The sequence below is a fragment of the Acinonyx jubatus genome, chromosome B4 (assembly GCF_027475565.1).
Source record: "Acinonyx jubatus isolate Ajub_Pintada_27869175 chromosome B4, VMU_Ajub_asm_v1.0, whole genome shotgun sequence".
Taxonomy (NCBI): Eukaryota; Metazoa; Chordata; class Mammalia; order Carnivora; family Felidae; genus Acinonyx; species Acinonyx jubatus.
The window spans coordinates 115,400,932-115,423,975 of NC_069387.1; the positions used below are offsets into that span (position 1 = coordinate 115,400,932).

Below are 23,044 nucleotides of genomic sequence, written 5' to 3' on the forward strand. Positions count from 1 at the left end.
TTTAAGCATTCTGGAACATTCTGTTTTATCATATCAGAACTATTTTTTGGTGTTCTAGATATACTTTCCTCTATCAAACTATATGTTTCTTTTTGTGTTGTCTCTGAGATTGATCTTATAAATTGTATATTTTATTCTTAGCAATAAAAAAAATATTTCTTTCCTGGATTCTTGGATATGACTTAACTTTTCATCTCCTTCTAAAATGTATGTAATAGTGCTGAGAATCCAGAATATACCTCAGGAGGTCTACTAGACAAGTAATAAATATGGCACTTTATTATTCCAGTCTTATGATCGTTTTTTATGGATAGTTGTTAATCATGACCTTGAAGATTGCATTATATCTTTCCCCAAGTGTTTTGCTGCACTGTCGATGTCAAACGTATTTAATGTCAATCTGTCCTCGTAAGCATTGAGTAACTTCTAAAAAGAAGCAGGTCTGTTTCTCTATGGGAACTATAGGCAGAGATTTACATTCAGACAAAAGTACTTTGGACTTCACTACAATTTTTAATGGCAATAAAACAATATGTTTTGATGGACATATTAGGCAACATGTTGGACGTGTTATAGGCAACAGTCATGTCCATACTGAGAACATTTTCTCTTTTTACAGTTGAATAGAGCTGGTTTCATGGGAATTTTTCTTTCTTGAGTTTTTGGGACTACTTTTCTGGTAATATTTTTTTCCTTTTGTTTGAGGAACCCCCTTTAAAAAGCCCTAATCACTTTCTTTTTTAAAAATTGATGTGTAATTGACATATAACGTTATATTAGTTTCAGGTGTGTAACGTAATGGCTCGATATTTGTATATGTTGCTAAATGATCACTGCAAAAAATCTTATTAACTTAGGTATTTGTTATCAGTTACAAAATTTTTTTTCTTGTGATGACAACTTTTCAGATTTACTCTCTTAGGAACTTTTAAATAAGGAATACAGTATTATTAGCTGTAGTCACTGGGCTGTACATTACACCCCCATGACTTATTTTATAACTGGGAATTTGTACCTTTTGACCCCTTTCACCCATTTTTGCCCCACCTCTCACCCCCAACCAACTGGCAACCACCAATGAACTTGGTTTTTTTCAGATTCCATATGTGAATGACATCATATGGTATTTGTCTTTTTCTGACTTATTTCACTTAACGTATTGCCCTCAGGGTCCATCTATGTTGTCTCAGATGGCAAGGTTTCATTTTTTTTCTATGGCTGAATAATATTCATACATATGAGTTATATATTCATATATATATAATGTGTCTTGGCTATTGTAAATAATGCTGAAATGAACATGGGGGCATAGATACTTTTTCTAATTAGTGTACCAGTCACTCTCTTATAAATGGAATGCTTTTAGCAACTCAATGATTTGGCTTACTAAGTTAGGATTTTAATTTCTTTTTTTTTTAATTAGTTTCATTTTTTTAAAATATTTGAAATTTATTGTCAAATTGGTTTCCATACAACATCCAGTGCTCATCCCAAAAGAGGCCCTCTTCAATACCCATCACCCACCCTTCCCTCCCTCCCACCCCCCCATCAGCCCTCAGTTTGTTCTCATTTTTTAAGTCTCTTATACTTTGGCTCTCTCCCACTCTAACCTCTTTTTTTTTTTTTCCTTCCCCTCCCCCATGGATTCCTGTTAAGTTTCTTAGGATCCACATAAGAGTGAAACCATATGGTATCTGTCTTTCTCTGTATGGCTTATTTCACTTAGCATAACACTCTCCAGTTCCGTCCACATTGCTACAAAGGACCATATTTCATTCTTTCTCATTGCCACATAGTACTCCATTGTGTATATAAACCACAATTTCTTTATCCATTCATCAGGTGATGGACATTTAGGCTCTTTCCATAATTTGGCTATTGTTGAGAGTGCTGCTATAAACATTGGGGTACATGTGCCGCTATGCATCAGTACTCCTGTATCCCTTGGGTAAATTCCTAGCAGTGCTACTGCTGGGTCATAGGGTAGGTCTATTTTTAATTTTTTGAGGAACCTCCACACTGTTTTCCAGAGTGGCTGCACCAGTTTGCATTCCCACCAACAGTGCAAGACGGTTCCTATTTCTCCACAGGATTTTAATTTCTAACTAGCACTAGGTTTTACCTTGAGTACTATTATAGAATTTATCTGATTTACATAAATCAAGGACTCTGTTTTAGACTTTTGTTACCTTTCATTTAAGACCTTAGTGCTTTTATTAGTCTATTTCAAATTGGGCCATGGAATCTGAGTTGGGGAGTCTAAAGTTAAAACTGATCAAGACTGAATCAGAACATTTTAAACATATTCTCTTAAAATGCATTATAGAGCATCCTTGTCTGTCATAATTTCATATATCTTTCATTCAAAACACATTTACTGAACCTAAAGAGATAAATAAAGCACTGTCATTGTGGCCAAGACACTCATTGCTTAGAGAGTGTAGACAATCACGTACACAGATCGTATTGTGTGATACCTGCTAAAATAAAGAATGGTAAATGACGAGAGTTAAGTACCTAAATGTGTGGGACTTCTTTTGGGAGGATTCAGAGGTGATTTTTGAGTGAGTCTTGAAGCACAGAAAAGGATGTAAAACCCTTCAGGAAGAGGAAGTTCATGGGAAAAGCTTCAAGGTGTGACAAGCACAGGTTCTCAGGGAAGGATAGGAGGTAGTTATGGGAGAACAAAAGAGTAGAGAAGGAGATAAGGCTAGAAAGTATAATCATGATCAGAATACAAAGGGCTGTGGAGGAGTTTGCACTGTAACAAGTATAGGAGGAGTCATTGAAAGGCTAGATGACGAGGTTGAGGAGATTAGAGACTGAGAGAAAGGGTAGGAAGCTGATTAACTCATTTCAATCAGTGGCTCCCAGTCACTACTGTACTTCAAAATTATCCTTGACATTTGTTAATAATACAGATGTTTGGGGTACCTGGGTGGCTCACTTGGTTAAGCCTCCAACTCTTGATTTCAGGCCAGGTCATGATCTCACAGTTTGTGAGTTTGAGCACGGAGCTTGCTTGGGATTCTCTCTCCGTCTCTCGCTGCCCTCCCACCTCCGCCGCACTTTCTCTCTCAAAATAAAGAAATAAACTTAAAAAAAAATACAGATGCTCAAGCCTCATCCCTGGAGATTTTTATTAAATAGTTTCGGAGTGGGGATGGAATATCTTAATTTTTAAATAAACTCCATAGATGATATTGATCAATAGCCAGGTTGGAGAAATATCTGTGCCATGGCAGAAAGCAGGAAGTTTTAAAAAATCTCAGTTGGATTCATGGATATGGAGAGAGAAGCTGCTAAATTCAAGTCAGAAGATGCTAGTGTCCGACTGGTTTACTGGAGCATGAACTGCTGAGGCAAATTTTGGAAATACGTGTAGAAAGCCCAGGGCAGTTGGCTAGCCAGTTGAGATAAGGTCAAAAGTAGTGTGTGTTAATATTAGGGCCAGTAAACCAGGGCTGCTGGTGCATTTTATAGGCTGCACACATAATCCAGAGGACGGAAACTTTTAAAGTATTGGTCCCTTCCCTTGTGTTGCATAATTTTTCCTCAGGCTGATCTCACCTGTTCTTATGCAGCCTAAAATATCTTGGTCTCCACAGTCTGTGACGCAAATGAAGGCACATTAACATTTAATGTTCAAAATATAATAGCTTTCATCTCCCTTCTGTTCAAGTAGGAATGTCTTTAAAATTTTCCACAGTTATCTGGGAGGAATCTACTTATCTTTTTCTGCTCAAGCTTCTTCCTCATTTTGATTCTGGTCTCTTCCTCATCAAGCTCCTACCTATTGTTGCCTTTTGAGAGAACCCTGCTCTGTGGGCCTGTCTGTTCTCTCAGGGAGCCAAATCTGGTCTTTTGTCTATGGTATAGGGTGGAAAGGTCAATGAGCCTCTGTCCAGCACCATAGTTGTTGTGTCCTCTGGGCTGAACTGGCACTGCTGATTGCTTGATTCTCTCATAGTGTGTTAAGACACAGCTCCTTTAACATCTCTCTTTCCATCCATTTTCTCCATTCTTCTCAGTTTGGTTGAATGAATGAAAAAGTAGAGATGGTAATGAATAATAGATGCCATCCTATCCCCTTGATTGATTCATTCATTTAATGATTCAAGTTATACTGAGCACCACATGTCTGTAAATTAGTTTTGAGTCTAAACAGCTAAGGTCTTTACCATGTAGGCCCTAGGAACATGGTTACCATTTAATACACCCCTTCTCACATGATGGAGTAATTGTCCTATGCAGATGGCTAAGATTCTTAACGATAAATGCCAAAAAAAAAAAAAAAAAAAAAAAATTCAAGCCCTCCTTGCACAGAACAAGCAGAATTTAAAAGCCCATTTATTATTACAGATAAATTTTAATCACAACTAATGATTTTAGACCTTAATGTCAGCCATTTCCTATAAACAATAAAAATGAGTTCATTCTGATCTCAATTTAGGTCAATCTTTATTTTAGGAGAAAATGTATGATACTACAGTTTTATAATCTACACTCCCACAGGGAACTAGTTTACTCACTCAGTTTTAAATATCACTTTGATGCAAATGACTCGTGGATCCTATCTCCAGTCTTACCCTTTCTTTTGAGCTCAAGTCCCCATCTCCAAATGGAAGCTTTGAACTTAGCATGTCTTCTGCAGGGGAGACAGTACAGGTTTTTGTATCAGAGTGAAATGTATTTGAAATTTGGTAGGCAGACATCTGTCTTCTCATTTTCGGTATTTCTTTTCTTAAATTTATTAAATTGGCTGGAGCTTCCAGAACAAAAATGAATAGGGGCATTGTGTCTCCTTCTGGATTTTATTGATAATTCTTTTAGTGCTTCCCTATTAGCCATAATTTTGGCTATTGGCTAAAATTAATATTTTTCTCATGCTAAGGCAAGAGCTTTCCTAGTTTACTGAGGTTTGCCACACCCCCATCTTTACTGAGGCATAATTGGCAAATAAAATTGTAATATACTTAGAATGTATAATGTGATGATTTGATGTACATATAGAGTAGTCTCCTCTTATCTGTGGTTTTGCTTTCTGAGGAATCAGTTACCTTCAGACAACCACAGCCCAGAAGCAGATGATTCTCCTTCTGATGTATCCTCAGAAGGTCAGTAGTAGCCTAATGCTGTGTCACAGTGCCTATGACATTCACTTCACTTCATCTCATCACATAGGCATTTTATCTTCTCACATTGTCACAGGAAGAGGATGAGTACAAGTACAATAAGATATTTTGAGACCACATTCACATAACTTTTATTATAATATATTGTTATAATTGTTCTATTTTATTATTAGATATTGCTAATCCCTTACTGTGCCTAATTTATAAATTAAACTTTATCATAGGTATATATGTATAAGAAAAAAATAGTATATATAGGGTTTGATATGTCTGTGGTTTCAGGCATCCATTGGGGGGCTTGGAATGTGTTCCTGTGGATAAGCAGGGACTATTGTACATTATAAAATGGTTACCACAATCAGCTTAATTAATACATTTATCGTATCATGTAGTTACCTTTTTTTTTTCTGAGTGAGAACACTTAAGATATGTTTTCTTGCCAGATTTCAAGGATGCAATACACTATTATTAAGTGTAGTCACCATGCTCTACATTAGATTTTCAGAACTTATTCATCTTATAACTGGAAGTTTGTGCCTCTTGACCGAATCCCCTCTTTCTTGCCCTTGGCAATCACCATTCTACTTACTGTTTCTATGAGTTTGACTTTTATTTTTTCAGATTACACATATACATGATACCATACAGTATTTCTCTTTGTCTGGCTCATTTCATTAGTATAATGCCCTCAAGGTCATACATGTCACTCCAATTGGCAGAATTTTCTTATTTTCTAAGGCTGAATAATATTCCATTGTATATATGTAACACAGTTTCTTTATTTATCTATCAGTGGACACTTAGATTGTCTTCACATCTTGGTGATAGTGAATAATGCTGCAATGAACATAGGAGTGCAGATACACCTTAAGATAATGATTTCATTTGTTTTGGATAAATACCCAGAAGTGGGATTGCTGGATTACATGATAGTTCTATTTTTAATTTTTTGAGGAACCTCCATACTGTATACCACATTGGTTGTACCAGTTCATATCCTTACCAACATTGTACAAAGGTTCCCTTTTCTCCACATCTACACCAACATTTGTTATCATTTGTCTTTTTGATAATAGACATTCTAACAGGTGTGAGATACTATCTCATGGTGGTTTTTATTTACATTTCCCTGATAATAAGTGATGTTGAGCATCATTTCATGTACCTGTTGGCCATCTGAATGTCTTTTTTGGAAAAATGTCTATTTGGTTTTTTTTGGTCCATTTTTAAGTTATTTGACTGGATTGATTGCTATTGAGTTTACAGTTCCTTATATATTTTAGATATCAAGGCCTTATTGAATGTATAGATTGTAAATATTTTCTCCAGTTCCATAGGTTGCCTTTTCATTTGGTTGATTGTTTCCTATGCTGTGCTGAAGGTTTTTAGCTTATTTACTTTTGTTTTTGTTGCCTATACCTCTTCTGTCAGAACCAAAAACAATTGTTGCCTAAACCAATGTCAAAGAGCTCTTCCTTTATGTTTTCTTCTAGGAGCTTGTGGTTTTCAGGTCTTATGTTTAAGTCTCTAATCCATTTTGAGTTGATTTTTGCATATAATAAGATAATGGTCCAATTTCATTCTTTTAAATATGGATATCCAGTTTTCCCAATACCGTTTATTAAAGAACCTATTTATTAAAGAACCTAAAGAACCTTTCTTCATTGTATATACTTGGAGACTTTGTCAAAAATTAGTTGACCATATTTCTGGGCTCTCTGTTTTATTCCATTGGTCTTTCTTTCCTTCTTTTCTTCTTCCTTTCTCTCTCCCTTCCTCCTTTCTTTCTCTCTCTCTATCTATACCATATTTTTGATTACTACAGCTTTGTTATATAGTTTGAGATCAGCTTTGTTCTTCTTGCCTAAGTCTGTGTCAGCTATTTGGATCTTTTGTCATTCTATATGAATTTTAGGATTGCCTTTTCTATTTCTGTGAAAAATGCCATTGGAATTTTCATAAAGATTACATTGAATTTGTAGATCATTTTGTGTACTATGAATATTTCAACAATATTAACTCTTCCTACCCATGAACACTGGGAATTTTTCCATTTATTTGTGTCTTCTTCAGTTTCTTTCATCAACGTTTTATGCACAGACCTTTTTTACCTCCATGGTTAAGTTTATTGCTCTTTTCTTGTTTTTGACACTAATATAAATGGGACTTTTTTCTTCTTATTTTTATTTTTTGGATAGTTTGTTGTTAGTGTATAGAAATGCCACATATTTTTTATGTTGATTTTGGATCTTGCAACTTTACTGAATTTGTTTATTGGTTCTAACAGTGTTTTGGTTGAGTCTTTGCAGTTTTCTCTCTATATAATCATGTCATCTGTAAACAGAGACAATTTTCTTCTTTCTTTTAGATTTAGATACTTTTTATTTCTTTTTCTTTTCTGATTGCTTTGGCTAGGATGTCCAGTAGCATGTTGAATAGGAGTGGTAAGAATGGGCACTCTTGTCTTCTTCCTGATCTTAGTGGGAATGCTTTCGACCCATTGCCATTGAGTACGATGTTAGCATTAGGTTTGCCATATATGGCCTTTATTATGTTTAGGTATGATTCTTCTATATCCAGTTTGTAGAGAGGTTTTTTTTTTTAATCATAAAAGGATGTTTAATTTTGTTAAATTCTTTTTCTGAATCTATTGAAATGATCATATTATTTTTATCTTTCATTTTGTTGATGTGGTTTATCACATTTACTGATTTGTATCACATTTATGTTGAGCCATCCTTGCATCCCAGGAATAAATCCTACTTCATCATGGTGTATAATCCTTTTAATGTATTGTTATATTTGGTTTACCAATATTTTGTTGAGGATTTTTGCATTTATATTCGTCAGGGATGTTGACCTGTAATTTTCTTTTGTTGTAGTGTCCTTGCCAGGCTTTGTTATCAGGGGCATACTGGCTTCATAAAATCAGTTTGGAAGTGTCCCCTTCTCTTCATTTTTTTGGAATAGTTTAAGAATGATTGATATTGATTCTTTAAATTTTTCTGATTCTGGGCTTTTCTTTATTGGGAGGTTGTTGATTACTAATTCATCTCCTTACTTGTTATTGGCCTGTTCATCTTTTCTATTTCTTCATGATTCTGAGTTGGTAAGTCATATATTTCAAGTTATTGATCAATTTCTTCTAGGTTATATAATTTGTTGGTGTGTAATGTTCATAGTAATGTCTTATGGTTCTTTGTATTTCTGTGGTATCAGTTATAATGTCTCCTCTTTCATTTCTGATATTATTTGAGTCTTCTCCCTTTTTCTCTTAGTCTAGCTAAAAGTTTTTCAGTTCTGTTTATCTTTTCAAGAAACCAGCTCTTATTTTAGTTGATCTTTTCTTTATTTTTCTGGTCTCTCTTTTATTTATTTCCCTTCTCATCTTTGTTATTTCCTTCTGTCTACTAATTTTAGGCTTAGCTTTTTGTTCTTTTTCTAGTTCCCTTGAAATATAAAGTCAGATTGTTTATTTCAGATCTTCCTTTTTTCTTAGTGGAAGCATTTTCTTTATAAACTTTCTTCTTAGAAGTGTTTTTGATGCATCCCATAGATTTTGGTATGTTGTGTTTCCATTTTTATTTGTCTTAAGATTTTTAAAATTTTCCTTTTTACCTCCTCTTTTTTTAAAAAAAATAAACAATGAATATTAAAGAAGTTCAAAAAAATTTTTTTGGTCATTGAGCCTATAATCATATTTTTTCTCATTTGATTTATAGATAAATTAAATTGTATTCATACACTTTCTAATATTAAATTATCCACGTATTCCTGGGAGAGAGACAATATAATTACCATACATTATTTCTTTAATATATTGCTAGATTCAATGTATTAGTATCTTATTTAGAATTCTTGCATTTATATTTGTAAGAAGATTGCCCTATGTTTTTACATGCAGTCACTTTTCAAGTTTTGTTATCAAGGTTATAATAATTTTGTAAAATTATTTGAGAAGCTATCTATCTTTGTCTGTAGTTACAAAATTTTTAAATAGTATAGGAGTTATTAGTTCCTTGAGATTTGAAATTTTTTAAAAATGAGATCAGTTGAGACTGACGTTGTGGGATGAATTTTTTGGATATGTTTCTCAGCTCTATCACTATCTTGCATTCAAATTTTCTGCCTCTTGAATTAGCTTGCTGATTTTGTATTTTGATCCCTAAATGGTCAGTGATGTTTTGCATCTTTTTTGTACTTATTGGCCATTTGGAGATCTTCTCTGGAGAACTATCTGTTCAAAACCTTTGTCCGCTTTTTTTTTTAATGGGGTTGTTTGTCTTTTTATTATTGACTTGTAACAGTTCTTTATGTATTTTGAATACAAATCACTTGTCAGATACATGATTGGCAGATATTTTCTCTTTTTTTTTGAAATTTTTAATTTTGATGAAGTTTAATGTATCTACTTTTTGGTGTGTGTGTGTGTGCGTGTGTGCATGTGTGTGTGTGTGTGAGTTTGCTTGTGTTGTCATATCTAAGAAACCATTGCCTAAAGATTTACTCATGTGTTTTAAGAATTTTATAATTTTAGCTCTTACATTTGGGTCTGTAATTCATTTTGAGTTAATATTTGTACGTAGTGGATGTAGGGGTACTTTATTATTCTCCATGTGGATATCTGATTGTCCTAGTACCATTTGTTGGAAAGGCTGTTTTTTCTCTATTATCCATTTAATTTTAATCTTTATGTGGATTTTTGCTTTGGACCTCAATTAAAGAGTCTTTGCCTTTTAATTTAGTTTAAAAGACAACTTTAACCCATTTACATGCATTATAGTTGTGGATATATTTAGACTTTCTTTGGAAATCTTCAGATCTTCAGATTTTTATTTTTTTGTTTTATGAATTATCTCTCAATGTGTTACCTTTTGAAATGGTGCTTACCTTACTTTCAGGCTCACCGAATAGGTGTTTTTATTTCTCCTTGCTGATCGTAAGAAACTTTCAATAATATTCCTTTCATAAGTCACATATACCAGTAGTCTCATTACTTGAGAGTCACATTTCAAGTTGCATTAAGGGTAGGTGTATAGTTCATCAGTATATATAAATGATTGTGCTATGAATTAGTTAAGGACAGTGAAATTATGATGTTAGATATTCATAGGGTTTGATATGAAAATGAAATGTTTAATATTAATATAATGATAACCATATTAGACATGTAAGTATGCCTCCATTTATTTAATTTATAGCTATTTTTTACTTGGTCTTATTTAGTAGCTAAAGAATTCAATGCTTGAAGCAGGTATAATTCTGAGGCTCAAAAAGTTATATATAGCAAGATAATGTTGTTTAACATTACCAGAATTCTAGAAATATAAATGCACTACAAATCTTGAAATGTATTTTTCTATGTTCACACTTTATTATAGGAAGCATATTCTTTAATTGAGAAGATTGAAACAGAACAAAATGCCCTATATTCATATCAAAAATATGTGGAGAGTTCGGAAAGAAAGAAAAGCAGAATCCCTCCCCCACCTATCCTGCTATCCCGAACTCATTGTTCTGTGACATTGAAACCTGCTCCATTTATTTCAGATGTTAAGGTATGTTGCCCATTGTGATCTTTATTTCAGGCAAAGCGACACAAGTACTTTTATGACTATCATGATTGATACCTCTGTTGCTCTTAGGACTTGAATAGTCTTATTTATAAGCACTGAACACTGGGATTGGTATTGTAATGTCTTAACTACGTTTCTTCATGACCTTTCCTTCTTTATGCTATTTCCCTTTATGCTCTGTATATAGCCTTGCTATCCCCAAATGTATAGTAAGGAGAAACAGTAGAGAAGTATTTCTGTCTTAAGTATCTTTATCACCATGGCACAGTCATATGCTGACCAAGTGTGTGTTCAAGATGGAGAAGGTCTCAGATGACCTGGAATCAGACATTTGAGGAGGATAGATGTTATTTTCAGAGCCAATGATGGAGATAGGAAATTTGGAAATAGCAAATTTTGAGTTTCTTCCCAGAGTTCTTCCAAGTAAATGGGGGATTCTTTTAATATAAACATATGACAGTTCCAACCATATTATAAGTCATAAATCTTTATGTATTTATTGAAGGATGAACTCTTTCTCCCATCTCCAATGCCTTGGAACTTGGCCTAAATATGATTCTAAGTTGAGATTTAGTGTCCTCACAAGCATTTGGTTCCACCTGATTTCTATTTTAAACATTAAATTTTCCTTTTTTTGGATGATCAACAACATTCTCTTTGATGTTGTATAAAAAATAAAGTTTTATCTTTGATTGTTTTTAGGATATTCTGCTGAACTTATATCAACTCGGTATAGTGGAAAGGGCACAGGCTTTAAAGTCAGACAGATACAGGTTTAAAATTGTAGCTCCCCTACTTTCTAGCAATATGACCTTAGGAAATCTAAATATACTTTCTGAGGTGGTGGTGATGGTGGTGGTTTTATTTGTAAAATATGTTTATTGTGAAAATTAAATGAGATAACATATAACATTCTTGGCACATTATACTTGATGTTCCACAATATCTTATATTAAACATGTATAGTAAAGTTTGCTTAAGACAGTTAATGATGGTATAGAGTGTGATTACATTATTTGATGATTTTTTTCGATAAATTGTATCCAGTGAGCATTACTGAGTATCTTTTACCTGTCCAACTCTGTGCAAGATAATGGAGGTACAAAAATAATCACAAAGTTTGATTCCATTCTTTGAGGAGCTTCAGACTAATGGGATATGGACATCAGTGAGAAGTAATATCACCTTTATAATGCTTTATGATTAGGGAAATAGAAGTAACATTCATCTTACACCTAACTGTGCTGTAATAAATGCATTATTATAATTGCTAGCATTTTGAAAGTTAAACTTTGGATTTTTTAGATCTGGTTAGAAATGAGGATTCACTGATTTTGGAAATTCGGTACAGAGCTAAGACTAGATGCCTTACCAAGAGTTTTTCTTTGTTTTCTTTCTTTTTTTTTTTTTTCAAATGTTTTGGTTCATTTAACCAAAATCTTTTTTTATGTGTTTAAAATTAGTAAATAGTCTATCTTATTACATAATGCTTAGAAATAGGAATATATAAGAATTCAACATCTGACCTGTAGTTGTGGGACCTGTCACTTAGCACATTATATGAAATTTATATATATTGTAAACTAGCAGAGTTGTGTGCTCTAGGAAATTATTGCTGTTACATGCTCATCAACACTAGATGGTGCTGTGGTCTTAAATAATATTTCTGATTAGAGGGTTCAGCCATCTTCTGTTTTATCAAAATCTCGTGTTAAGCATTTGTTTCATTAAAATCTGTTTTAATAGTTGAAAATGCTGATGTTATTAATAAACTTTTACTTCTAAAGTTAATGGTGATTTGTTCATGGTGTCTTTACTGTTGTGTAGATTCTAATTATACATTGTTCCTTATAATTACACAAACTAAGATGTTTTCATTTGTGGAGCAAAATAAAAATATAAATCTGCTTGTAAAAATGCTTTTAGAGAGAATTTACCCTTCAAATTCTAGTTTACATAGAGAGCTTAACTTAGAGGAAATAATAATCTAAGTCATATAATACAATCTTTCTGCCTTTTTTCCTTTCTGTGTAAAATGGTACTCTTTTTTGCATGGGAAGTTAAGCAAAGTTAGTTTTTAAAATTTTTTCTGAGAATCATTTGATTTTTTTCCCTTTCTGGCTTCAGCTTCCAAGTTCCTTCAATGCTGTCTTTGTCGTTGGAGTTCTTCCTTTGTCTAGTGTTCCTTAATTACCTGAGCAGTTTTCTTTATAGACACAGAAGTTTGGACACTTGTACCAGAAACTCTAATTCATTGAGGCTAGGCAGACTTGGGTATATGTAATTTTTAAAAATGGTTGATTCTGTGAAAACTGCATTTTAAAAAGTGATTCTGCACAGCCAGGGTTGAGAACTAGTTGTGCAGATAAGACACCATTAGGATTTTTCTGTTGACCTGGAGGAAGAGGCTAAGCTATAAGAGGCAGTTGCTTCTTAGAGACAATTATGTTTTCCCTTCTTCCCAGTTTTCCTCTCATTTAGGAGTTGAGATGTTGGGAGTGACACAGTGATGACAACCTCCTCAACCCCAACCCCAGGACAATATGGCTCCTTTATAAGGCCATTCCCTAGGTATCAACTTGCTCCCTTTTTCTCTACAGTGAGAACAGTTTATTCCAGTGAGCAATCTCCATTATTTTGGCATCTTGGCAGAAGAACCATTTCTAACCACTTAATTAAAGTTCAAGTTTGATTGTTCCTGTAGAATTTGCATTTGCTTTTGGTTCCCACATATATTTAAGAATGATCAAATACCATGCTACTATCTGATCTTGAGCAAATTATTGAACATTTTTGTGTCTCCATTTCCTGTAAAGCAAAATGACAATAGTAATCCCATTTCATACAGATGTTGAAAATATTAGAAAGTTTATGTAAATTTCCTAACAATATTTAGCATATAGGAACTGCTCAGTTCATGGTAGTTAAAATAGTCAACAATGAGTAATAGTCTTTGTAGTCTCAGGGAAACAAGCCCTATATTTGTCTTTATTATTATATTTTTTTGAGAACAAACCTAAATATATTTGTAAACTTAGATTCCATGTTTTAAAACTTGAATAGTAACATTTTCATTTGGAAAAGTATTCCTTTTGCCACATCTTTTTTGCCTTTAAAATTTTTATTTAAATTCCAGTTAGTTGACATATAGTGTGATAATAGTTTCAGGTGTACAATTTAGTGATTCAACACTTCCCATACAACACCCAGTGCTCATCACAAGTGCCACATCTTGATAAAAGAAATTGAATGCCTTGTTAAACAGACTATAGATAATGGGCTCATCTTTCTCCTCTGCAGGTCTCCTGGTACTGCATTTTGGGTTGCAAAGCAGAAGGAAGCTATGGAAAAGTAAGGCTAAACAATAATCATCTCCCAAACTCAGGAGAAGCGGTATGTCAAATTAAAAAAAAAAAAACTTTAAACATCAGGAAATCTTACCCAAAGACTCATTTATGACAATTACGTGTTTTTTCCCTCCTTATAATGTCATTATTTCAGTGAATTTCAGTTTAAGTGATAACTAAAATCCAACAGTGAATGCAAAAGCTTTTGTTTTTTATTACATATAAGGGTTACTTAATCATATTTTTAAAGTCACATTACTTCAATTTTCCATACATAACTTGAAATATGTTTTTGTTAACAGATACCAGCTGATGGTAAAAGCATTTTTGAAGTGAAAGGTTTAGAAACAAATGAAAAATATGTCTTTGCAATTGCTGCTTATTCTTCTAACGGGAAGCTTATTGGTGATGCCATTGGGGAGACAACTAAACCAATTCTGGTTTATCCACCTCTTTCTGCTGTTACTACTCGGATGTTCTTGACGCAGGTAGAAGAGATTCTGCTAATTTCTTGCGTTTTTTTTTTGGGGTTTTTTTTTTTTTTTCTGTTGAGCTGTTACTAAGTAATTTCCAATGGGAAAAAAAGTCACAGCAGATATTTTAAAGCTCCTGTAATATGCATTTTCCATTAGGGCAGGGTAGTCTCATAAAATAAGAATCATTTCTTTCCTTTTTAGTGAATTTGATTTTTATAATAACATTTTTCCCCTGGATTACAAATGTAACACGTGGTAATTTTAGAAATTTAGAAAATATTGAAATGCACAAAGAAGAAAATACATGTTAACTGTTATCCTGTCATCCAGAGTAGCAGTTCTCAACCTGCTAGGGGCAGTTTTGGCCCCTAGGGGACATTTGTCAATGTCTGGAGACATTTTTGGTTGTCATAACCTAGGAGGGTGCTTCTGGAATCTGGTGGGTAGAGGCCAGGGATGCTGATAAGCACTCTAAATGTAAAGGACAGCCCTCCATAACAAAGAATTACCCAGCCCAAAATGTCAGTAGTACCAAGATTGAGAAACCCTGATCCAGAGGTATCTTTTCATTTGTGTGTGTGTATGCCTGTATACACTTACACACACACACACATTTTTATATAAACATGTGCATACACACATATGTGTTTGAATTTATGTATAATATATAATTTTAATTATATATTATTTTATATCCTGATATTTTCATTTAATATATAATTGACAATTTTTTCATTCCATTAAGTATTCTTCCATAGTATAATTTTTAATTTTTTTTAATGTTTATTTATTTTTGAGAGAGAAAAAGATAGAGTGTGAGTGGAGGAGGGGCAGAGAGAGAGGGAGACACAGAATCCGAAGCAGGCTCCAGGCTCTGAGCTGTCTGCACAGAGCCTGACATGGGACTCGAACTCATGAACTGTGAGATCATGACCTGAGCTGAAGTCAGATGCTTAACTGACTGAGCCACCCATGCGCCCTCATAGTATAAATTTTAACAGCTGTATTTTATAACGGTATTGCACCTTTTTTTTTTTGATATTGCATCTTTTAATGATATTGCATCTTATAGATAGATCATAGTTTACTTAGTAGTCTTTATTGTTGGGCAGTTAGATATTTTTCCAGTCTTTTGCTAGTATAAGCAAAGCTGCCTTATACATATTGGTATATACATCTTTATCTGCATCCACGATTGCTTTTTTGAGATGGATTTACAGAAGTGAAATATCTGGGTTAGTAAAGACACGCAGACCTGAGTTCAGGTTCACACTAGTCACGTAATATTGAAAAAGTAACTTTCATCTGTGAAGTGGGAATAATAATAATAGTAGTTACCTCCCAGATGTATTAGGAGTATTAAATGGAATTATGCATGCCAGATGTTTAACCATAGCAATTACCACACAGTAGGCACTAATAAATATTGTTATTGTTTTTAGTTATGAATATACTTATGAATTAACATATTTGCTGAAATGATTGCCCGTTACCAGTGAATAAGGACACTAGAAAGAGTGACTCATTGACCTAAGTCTCAAGAATCTAATTTTAAGCCTATTGTTGGCTATAGAAATGATGGCTATTTTAAATTTTATCATGTTTCTGTTTTGCTATTTTTTTCTCTTAATAGTTGATTAGTATTAGAAGATAAGATCTTAGTGGTATTTTATATTATCATATTTTTCAAAGAAAATTAAATTGAGAGAATTGCTAGGATTTAGCATATCATATTGGCTCATAGTTTTCTGATGTTTTTATTTCTTTGGAATCTAATATATTTCCTAATTTGCAGTGATGGCGTTATTTCAAAGTGAGGAACTGAGTATTTTATCAAGGCCTAACTTTTCTCCAGGGAGGTTTGACTTTTGGGTTTCATTTGGCAGAACCTTCATTGAAAGTTAATAAAACCAACCCCCAGCTATTCTGTTGGAATAACAAGAAGTGCCATGAAGTAATGACCAATGTTTCATTATTGATAATGATATTTACAGTACTGTATTCATTTATGACAGTATATGAACATTCTCTCTCATAATGTTAAGTGACTGAAGCAAAATTTTCTTACTTAGTAAACTTAGTAAAACTCTTTAATTTACAGCTCGAGTTTAAGCTTTTAAGTTCCAGCAAGAAAATGTACCTTGCCTTTGGAATTGCAATCTCTTTTTCCTGACAGTGGTTAGTTTTTAGTTTCAGGATGATTCAGTTCTTTAAAAAACATTATCATATGTATTTTTTAGTAAGACATAGTGACATTTCGCTAAATGCCTATGATTAACTTGGCTTGGAACATTAGGTTGTACTTTCACTCAACACTATTCTATAGACATTAATAAAGTCAGTCGAATCTTTATTAGGTTTCCCCTCAGTGTAGAAAGCTATTAATTTAGGCTATCTGGAAAATTGTTTGAGGAACCTTTATAAACGATATATTTTCTACAGGTATTTTCCAATTTCCCCTTCTTTATAGCCTCATTTCTTCTAATTTTTCACCTTTAAGTCAGGAGTGACTAGATAATATGATATAAAATGTAGAAAATAAGAAACCTAATGAGGAGGACTGTAGGAATTTGGGCAAATTGCCTGGTCTCAATTTCCCAATTTCTAAAATGGATATAAGACCAAATATCTGGATTATTGAACTACTCAATCAGATAATGAGTGGGCACAATGACTTATTGAGAAAAAGAAATCGGGGATATATTTATTTAAAAACTACTATGTGCCAGGCTTTTAAAAATTCATTATTTTGTTTATTACAGTAATGCGGTGAAGTGATACTATTATTTTTAAGTTTATTTATTTATTTTGGGAGAGACAGAGGCAGTGCAGGTAGGGAAGGGACAGAGAGAGAGAGGGAGAGAGAGAGAGAGAGAATCCCAGCTGTGCTGCCAGTACAGAGCCTGACTCAGGGCTTGAACTCATGAAACCTTGAGATCATGATCTGAGCAGAAACCAAGAGTCAGACGCTTAATCGACTGAGCCACCCAGGTGCCCCACAGTGAGATGATACTATTAATTTCATTGTATAGTTTAGGAAACTGAGATGAATTTAATCCTTCCTCTGCCAATCCCATTTTATTTGAGAAAGGGTGTCTAAGGGAAGTCACGTAATTAAGTAACCCAAGGTTACTCGGGTAGCAGGTGATAAGCCTGATGCTTGAACCAGCTCATGCCTTTCTACTGTTCTGTCCAGGTCCAAGAGTCATGTACTCAACCTCTAACCTGGGCTAGGTTCTTCTAGAGCCCACATCTCTGCCATCTCTTCTCTGCTGGGTTGGTGTTGTTCAGTGGGTCTTGATGATCAGTACTGGCAGTAGATTTCAGTGTTGGGAGGTGAATGCTTTGTCAGTATCTCAGTGGTGGCAGGAGAATGAAATTCATACTTTTTTTCACTTTATATATGAATTCATCAAAACTCTTTGATAAATAGAGGTTTGCCTTTTGTCATTAATCAATTACAAATTAAAAACAATAAAGCTAGCAGGGAAAAGATAGCCATCCCATTTTTTATTTTATTTTTTTTAATTTTAGAGAGAGAGAGAGAGAGAAAGCATGATCAGGGGAGAGGGGCAGAGGGAGAGAGAGAGAATCTTAAGCAGGCTCCATGCTCTGTGTGGAGCCCGATGCAGGGCTAGATCTCATGATCCTGGGATTATGATCTCACGATCCTGGCATCATGACCTGAACTGAAATCAAGGGTCGGATGCTCAGCTGATTCAGCCACCCAAGTGCCCCTAGTTATCCCATTTTAAAAAGCTCTTTAAGAAGTCTCGACTCTTCTTTTTCCTCTTGTTCTCTAACTGAATATTGCTTCTCTCCCTACTTCATCTGTTTATTGATGAATTATTTATTGTCTACTTTGTGCTAGGTTCTGTGCTAGATGTCATCTCTTGTTCCTTTGAACTGTCTCTTTTCTCAATCTCATTACCACAACATTAACCCATATTTAGGTAATTTTGACTTATGGTTTCAGTTAAGACTATGATTGCAAGTAAGGGAACCAGCCTGACTTAAGGAATGCAATGAGGCCCTGGGAAGGCACTGGACCCCAGGCAGCCTCAGGCCTCATACCTTTGGTTCTCTGTATACATCTGCTTCTTTTTCTCTAAAGATTGACTTACTTTCTTTCTCTTTCTTTCTTTCTTTCTTTCTTTCTTTCTTTCTTTCTTAATGTTTATTTATTTATTTTCAGAGAGACAGGGTGCAAGCAAGTATGGGGGAGGGGCAGAGAGAGAGGGAGAGAGAATCCCAAGTAGCACAGAGCCTAACTCAGGGCCCAATCCCTTAACTGTGAGGTCATGACCTGAATCCAAATCAAGAGTTGGACGCTTAACTGACTGAGCCACCCAGATGCCCCTAAAGACTGACTTGCTTTACTTCTCCATCTCTGAAGGAAAAAATGGCAGCTCCTGTATTTTTATATATCCTTCAATTTCAGGTATAAAGAGAGGCTACCTAGTTGCCTCCTAATCTGGATTCCAGATTCCTAGGAAAGAGATTCTGAGTGATCCACCAAATATAATGAATCTGATCTCTTTTTTGTTTGACCACTGACTTGTTTTTAAATCTCACCCTCTTTTTCCCTTTGGTTCCATACATAGGCAGGCTGATAGGAGGTCTATGAGCTTACCTTTGGTGCTGACAGGAAATGTAAATCTCCCAGCTGGCAGCAGCTTTCCCCATTCCTACCCCTTCCCACCCCCAAGCACTAATCAAAGCCCAGCCCATTCCTTCCCAGGCCTGCTTGTGCCTGTCCAACATTCCCTGGGAGCCCCTTGTGTGAGTAATAAACCTTCTCTCAAATTCTTCTGGTACATGTAGTGCCATCAGCCTAGACAGCAGAGCCACACTTTGGGTGGGGGTCCATTTTGCTTTGCACAAGGTGCTATAAAGCACCCACCTTGGGTCAGGCACTCGCCCTGGGCTAGTCAACTGTGTTGTAGTACAATTATTGAATGCCCTCTTCTGTGAATGTAGGAAAATTACCAGGAAAAAAGATTTTAAATTTTGTTTAACATGTTATTATTGTGTGCTTACTCTGTGCTAGGCAATGCTCCAGGCTAGTGATTATAAACCTTGAGTGTGCATCTTGGAGTGCTTGTTAAACAGATTGTTGTGTCCTACCACCAGAATTTTTTACTCACTAGGTCTGGGGTACGGCCTGGAATTTTCCATTTCCAACAAGTTCTTAGGTGATGGTTATACTGACGGTCCAGGGACCATACTTTGAGAACCACTGCTCTAAGCAAAGTCAACAAAATGCTATGATAAGAGATAGGTAATAAACAACACAGTAAATAAGTAAGTTATCTATGTTACAAGATAAGTTCTATGGAAAGAAAAAGTGGAGTATGTTCTGAGGAATTAGAAGTGTGAGGTGAGAGAAGGGAAAGTAGTTCACAGTATCAAATAGGGTGATCAGGGAAGGCCTCATCTAGAAGGTGAGATTTAAGCAGAGACTTAAAGGAGGCAAGGGAGGGGCTCGCAGGAGAAAGAAAATTCTGCAGAAGGAGCTAGAGCGAAAGCCCTATAGTTTTCAGAGTCTTACCTGCTATGTTTGATAAACAGCAAGGAGGCCATTGTGACTGGAGCAGAGAGACCCATGGAGAATAAAAGAATTGGTTAGAGAGGTAAAAGGTAAGTAGATGGGTGGGTGAGCAGAAAAAGACTTGTAGGCCACTGTAAGAACTTTGGCTTTTAAAGTATGGAAAAAGCCCAAATGTCCATCAGCTGATGAATGGGCGCGCGCACACACACACACACACACACACACACACACACACACACACACACAGGAATATTACTCGGTGATCAAAAAGAATGAAATCTTGCCATTTGCAACAACGTGGATAGAACTAGAGTGTATTATGTTAAGTGAAATAAGTCAGTCAGAGAAAGATAAATATCCTATGATTCCACTCATGTGGAATTTAAGATACAAAACAAATGAACATATGGGAAGGGAAGCAAAAATAATATAACAACAGAGAGAAAGACAAACCATACGAGACCCTTAAACACAGAGAACAAACTGAAGGCAGCTGGCAGGGTGTTGGGTGGGGGGAAGGGCTAAAGAGTTGAGGGGCATTAAGGAGGGCACTTGTTGGGATGAGCACTGGGTGTGATATGTTAAGTGACGAATTACTGAATTCTATTCCTGAAATCATTATTACACTGTATGTTAACTAACTTGGATTTAAATAAAATCTGTAAGTTCACCATCTTATATCGTGGCACTGCTCTGTTAACCCACAAAAAGTTGTGAATTTACAAACCATAGTTTTATCATGGTATCTTTGCTTGTTTTACAATGTCCACTAATTGAATAAATGATATTATTTTTAGAAGAATATGTTTTAAAAGGAAAGAACATCCAATTTTAATTTCACCCAACTCAATTACACATTAAATTAAAAAAGAAGAATTTAAAAAAAGAAGAACTTTGGCTTTTACTTTGAGTGAAATGAACAACCATTGGAAAGGTTTTTTTTTTTTTTTTTTTTTATAAGTGGGATGACATAATATGACTTCTGTTTTCAAAGTCTCACCCTGGATGCTGTGTTGGGAATAGACCATAATAGGACAGGGATGGAAGCAGAGGGATGTCTCTATTACTGCAACCCAATGAGAGATGGTGGTAGCTTGGCCAGTGTGATAATAGTTGATGTGGTGAGAAGTGGTCAGATTCTGGATATGTTTTGAAGGAGGAGTTAACAAGAGTTCCTAGTGGAAATAATATAAAGAGAAAAAGAAAAGATGACTCTAAGATGTTTAGTTGACTAACTGGAAGGATAGACTTGACATCAACTGAGTTCAGGAGTGCTGTGGGTGGTATAGATTTGGGGCAGAGGGAAATCAGAAATTCATTTTGAGACATGTTGTGGTAAGATGTTTATTAGATATTCAGGGAGAATTGTTGAATAGTCAGTTAGATATATGAATCTGGAGCATGGGAGAGAGGTCTGGGCAGGAGAAGGATTTGAGATTAGTCATGTGGCACAGCCATGGGGCTGGATTATTCCACTAAGGAAATAAGTGCAGACAGAAGAGAGAAGAGGTCCAAAGACTGAGCCCTGGGACATGCCAGTGTAAAGAGATTGGGGAAAAGAGTAGGAGCTTGCAAAGGCAACTGAAAAGGAATGTGGGGAAGAAAACTGAGTGTGGAGCTTGGGAAGACACGTGAGGATCATGTATCAAGGAGCATCTCTACTGTACTTAATTATTTCATTAGTTTTCTGGTGCTTTTTTCTCTTATTTTACTCTCACCCCATCTAAAATCTGTAAGCTCAACATCTTATACCATGGCACTGCTCTGTTAACCCACAAAAACTCATGAAGTTACAAACCTTAGTTTTATCATCGTATCTTTTCTTGTTTTACAATGTCCACTAATTGAATAAATGACATTATTTTTAGAAGCATATGTTTTAAAAGGAAAGAACATCCGATTTTAATTTCACCCAACTCAATTACACATCATCTGTTATTAATTTCCCTGGTGTTAGAATTATATGGTGTTTTAGTGACCACCTAGTCCAACTCCCAACTCCTTCATTTGACCAATGCAGCCAGTGAAGTGACCTCATCCACCATTCTAGGTCTTGGCTCTACTATTTTTACTGAATATCAGGCTCTGTACAAATTATTTAACTTCTTAATCCCTCAGTTTCCTCATCTGAAAAATAGGAATGGTCATAAGTTCACTTCATAAAAATGAAATGGGGTGTCAATACAATAATGCATACAAAGTGCTCAGACTAGTACTTGACATCTTTAAGTACTTCCACCTGAATTTTAAGACCTTCTGAAATCATATCCCATTTTACCTGTCCATCATGTTTTCTGCTTTTCTTCAAATTCTGACCTGTCTTTTCAGTCTCTCCTAAATGTTCTGTGATGATTTTCACTATTGGACCCTTTTCAGGTTCTGTCTCAACTGTGCCCATGTGAACCTTATCCCTGCCTTAGGGTTCAACTCAAGCACAGACTCCTTTTTGAAGCCCTAATTTCTCCTTTTCTAAGCCTCCACAGTTATTATGTTATTCTTTGTAGTTTTTCTGGTGATTTCAGGTGTTTTATGTTTGTAACTTGATTAGAGTTTAATGGCATATAAGGTCATTTTAAGCTTTGAAGAACCTATCCTCACAGTGGTTAGTGCAGAGTAGAAACTTTGTAACATTTTACTGGTTGGTGGATTATGAGGGTGGAGTTGGCAGATTGAAAAAGTTCTGGCCCTGTAAATTATTCCTTTGAGTGGACTATATTCTAGCAACATGCCATTTACATACTTAATTAATTTGTTTGTACTTTATATCCTACCTGCTTCCATTAAGAATTTGAAGCAGCACGTAACTTATGTGGTGCGATTTCATATTGATGTACATATTTGAATAGAATGATTTTAAGGAATATCTTTAAAGAAATATATTCTACCAAAAGAAATAGGTAAGTTGATGATTTTTCTTCTCTCGAGCTTCTATATTTTACCAGTGAAATCAGTTATTTTG

The 23,044-nt window shown here is 34.9% G+C and overlaps 1 protein-coding gene across 6 annotated transcripts in view; it reads left to right on the top strand.

Moving 5' to 3' along the window:
- CFAP54 (cilia and flagella associated protein 54) overlaps nucleotides 1–23,044 on the top strand; it is a 295,832-nt gene that overhangs the window by 79,487 nt on the left and 193,301 nt on the right. For all 6 annotated transcript variants that reach the window (XM_053226636.1, XM_015070493.3, XM_053226634.1 and 3 more), the window contains 3 exons: nucleotides 10,517–10,693; nucleotides 14,012–14,104; nucleotides 14,361–14,546. In XM_053226636.1, coding sequence (XP_053082611.1) covers nucleotides 10,517–10,693; nucleotides 14,012–14,104; nucleotides 14,361–14,546 — 456 coding nt within the window. The remainder of the gene's footprint in view (nucleotides 1–10,516; nucleotides 10,694–14,011; nucleotides 14,105–14,360; nucleotides 14,547–23,044) is intronic.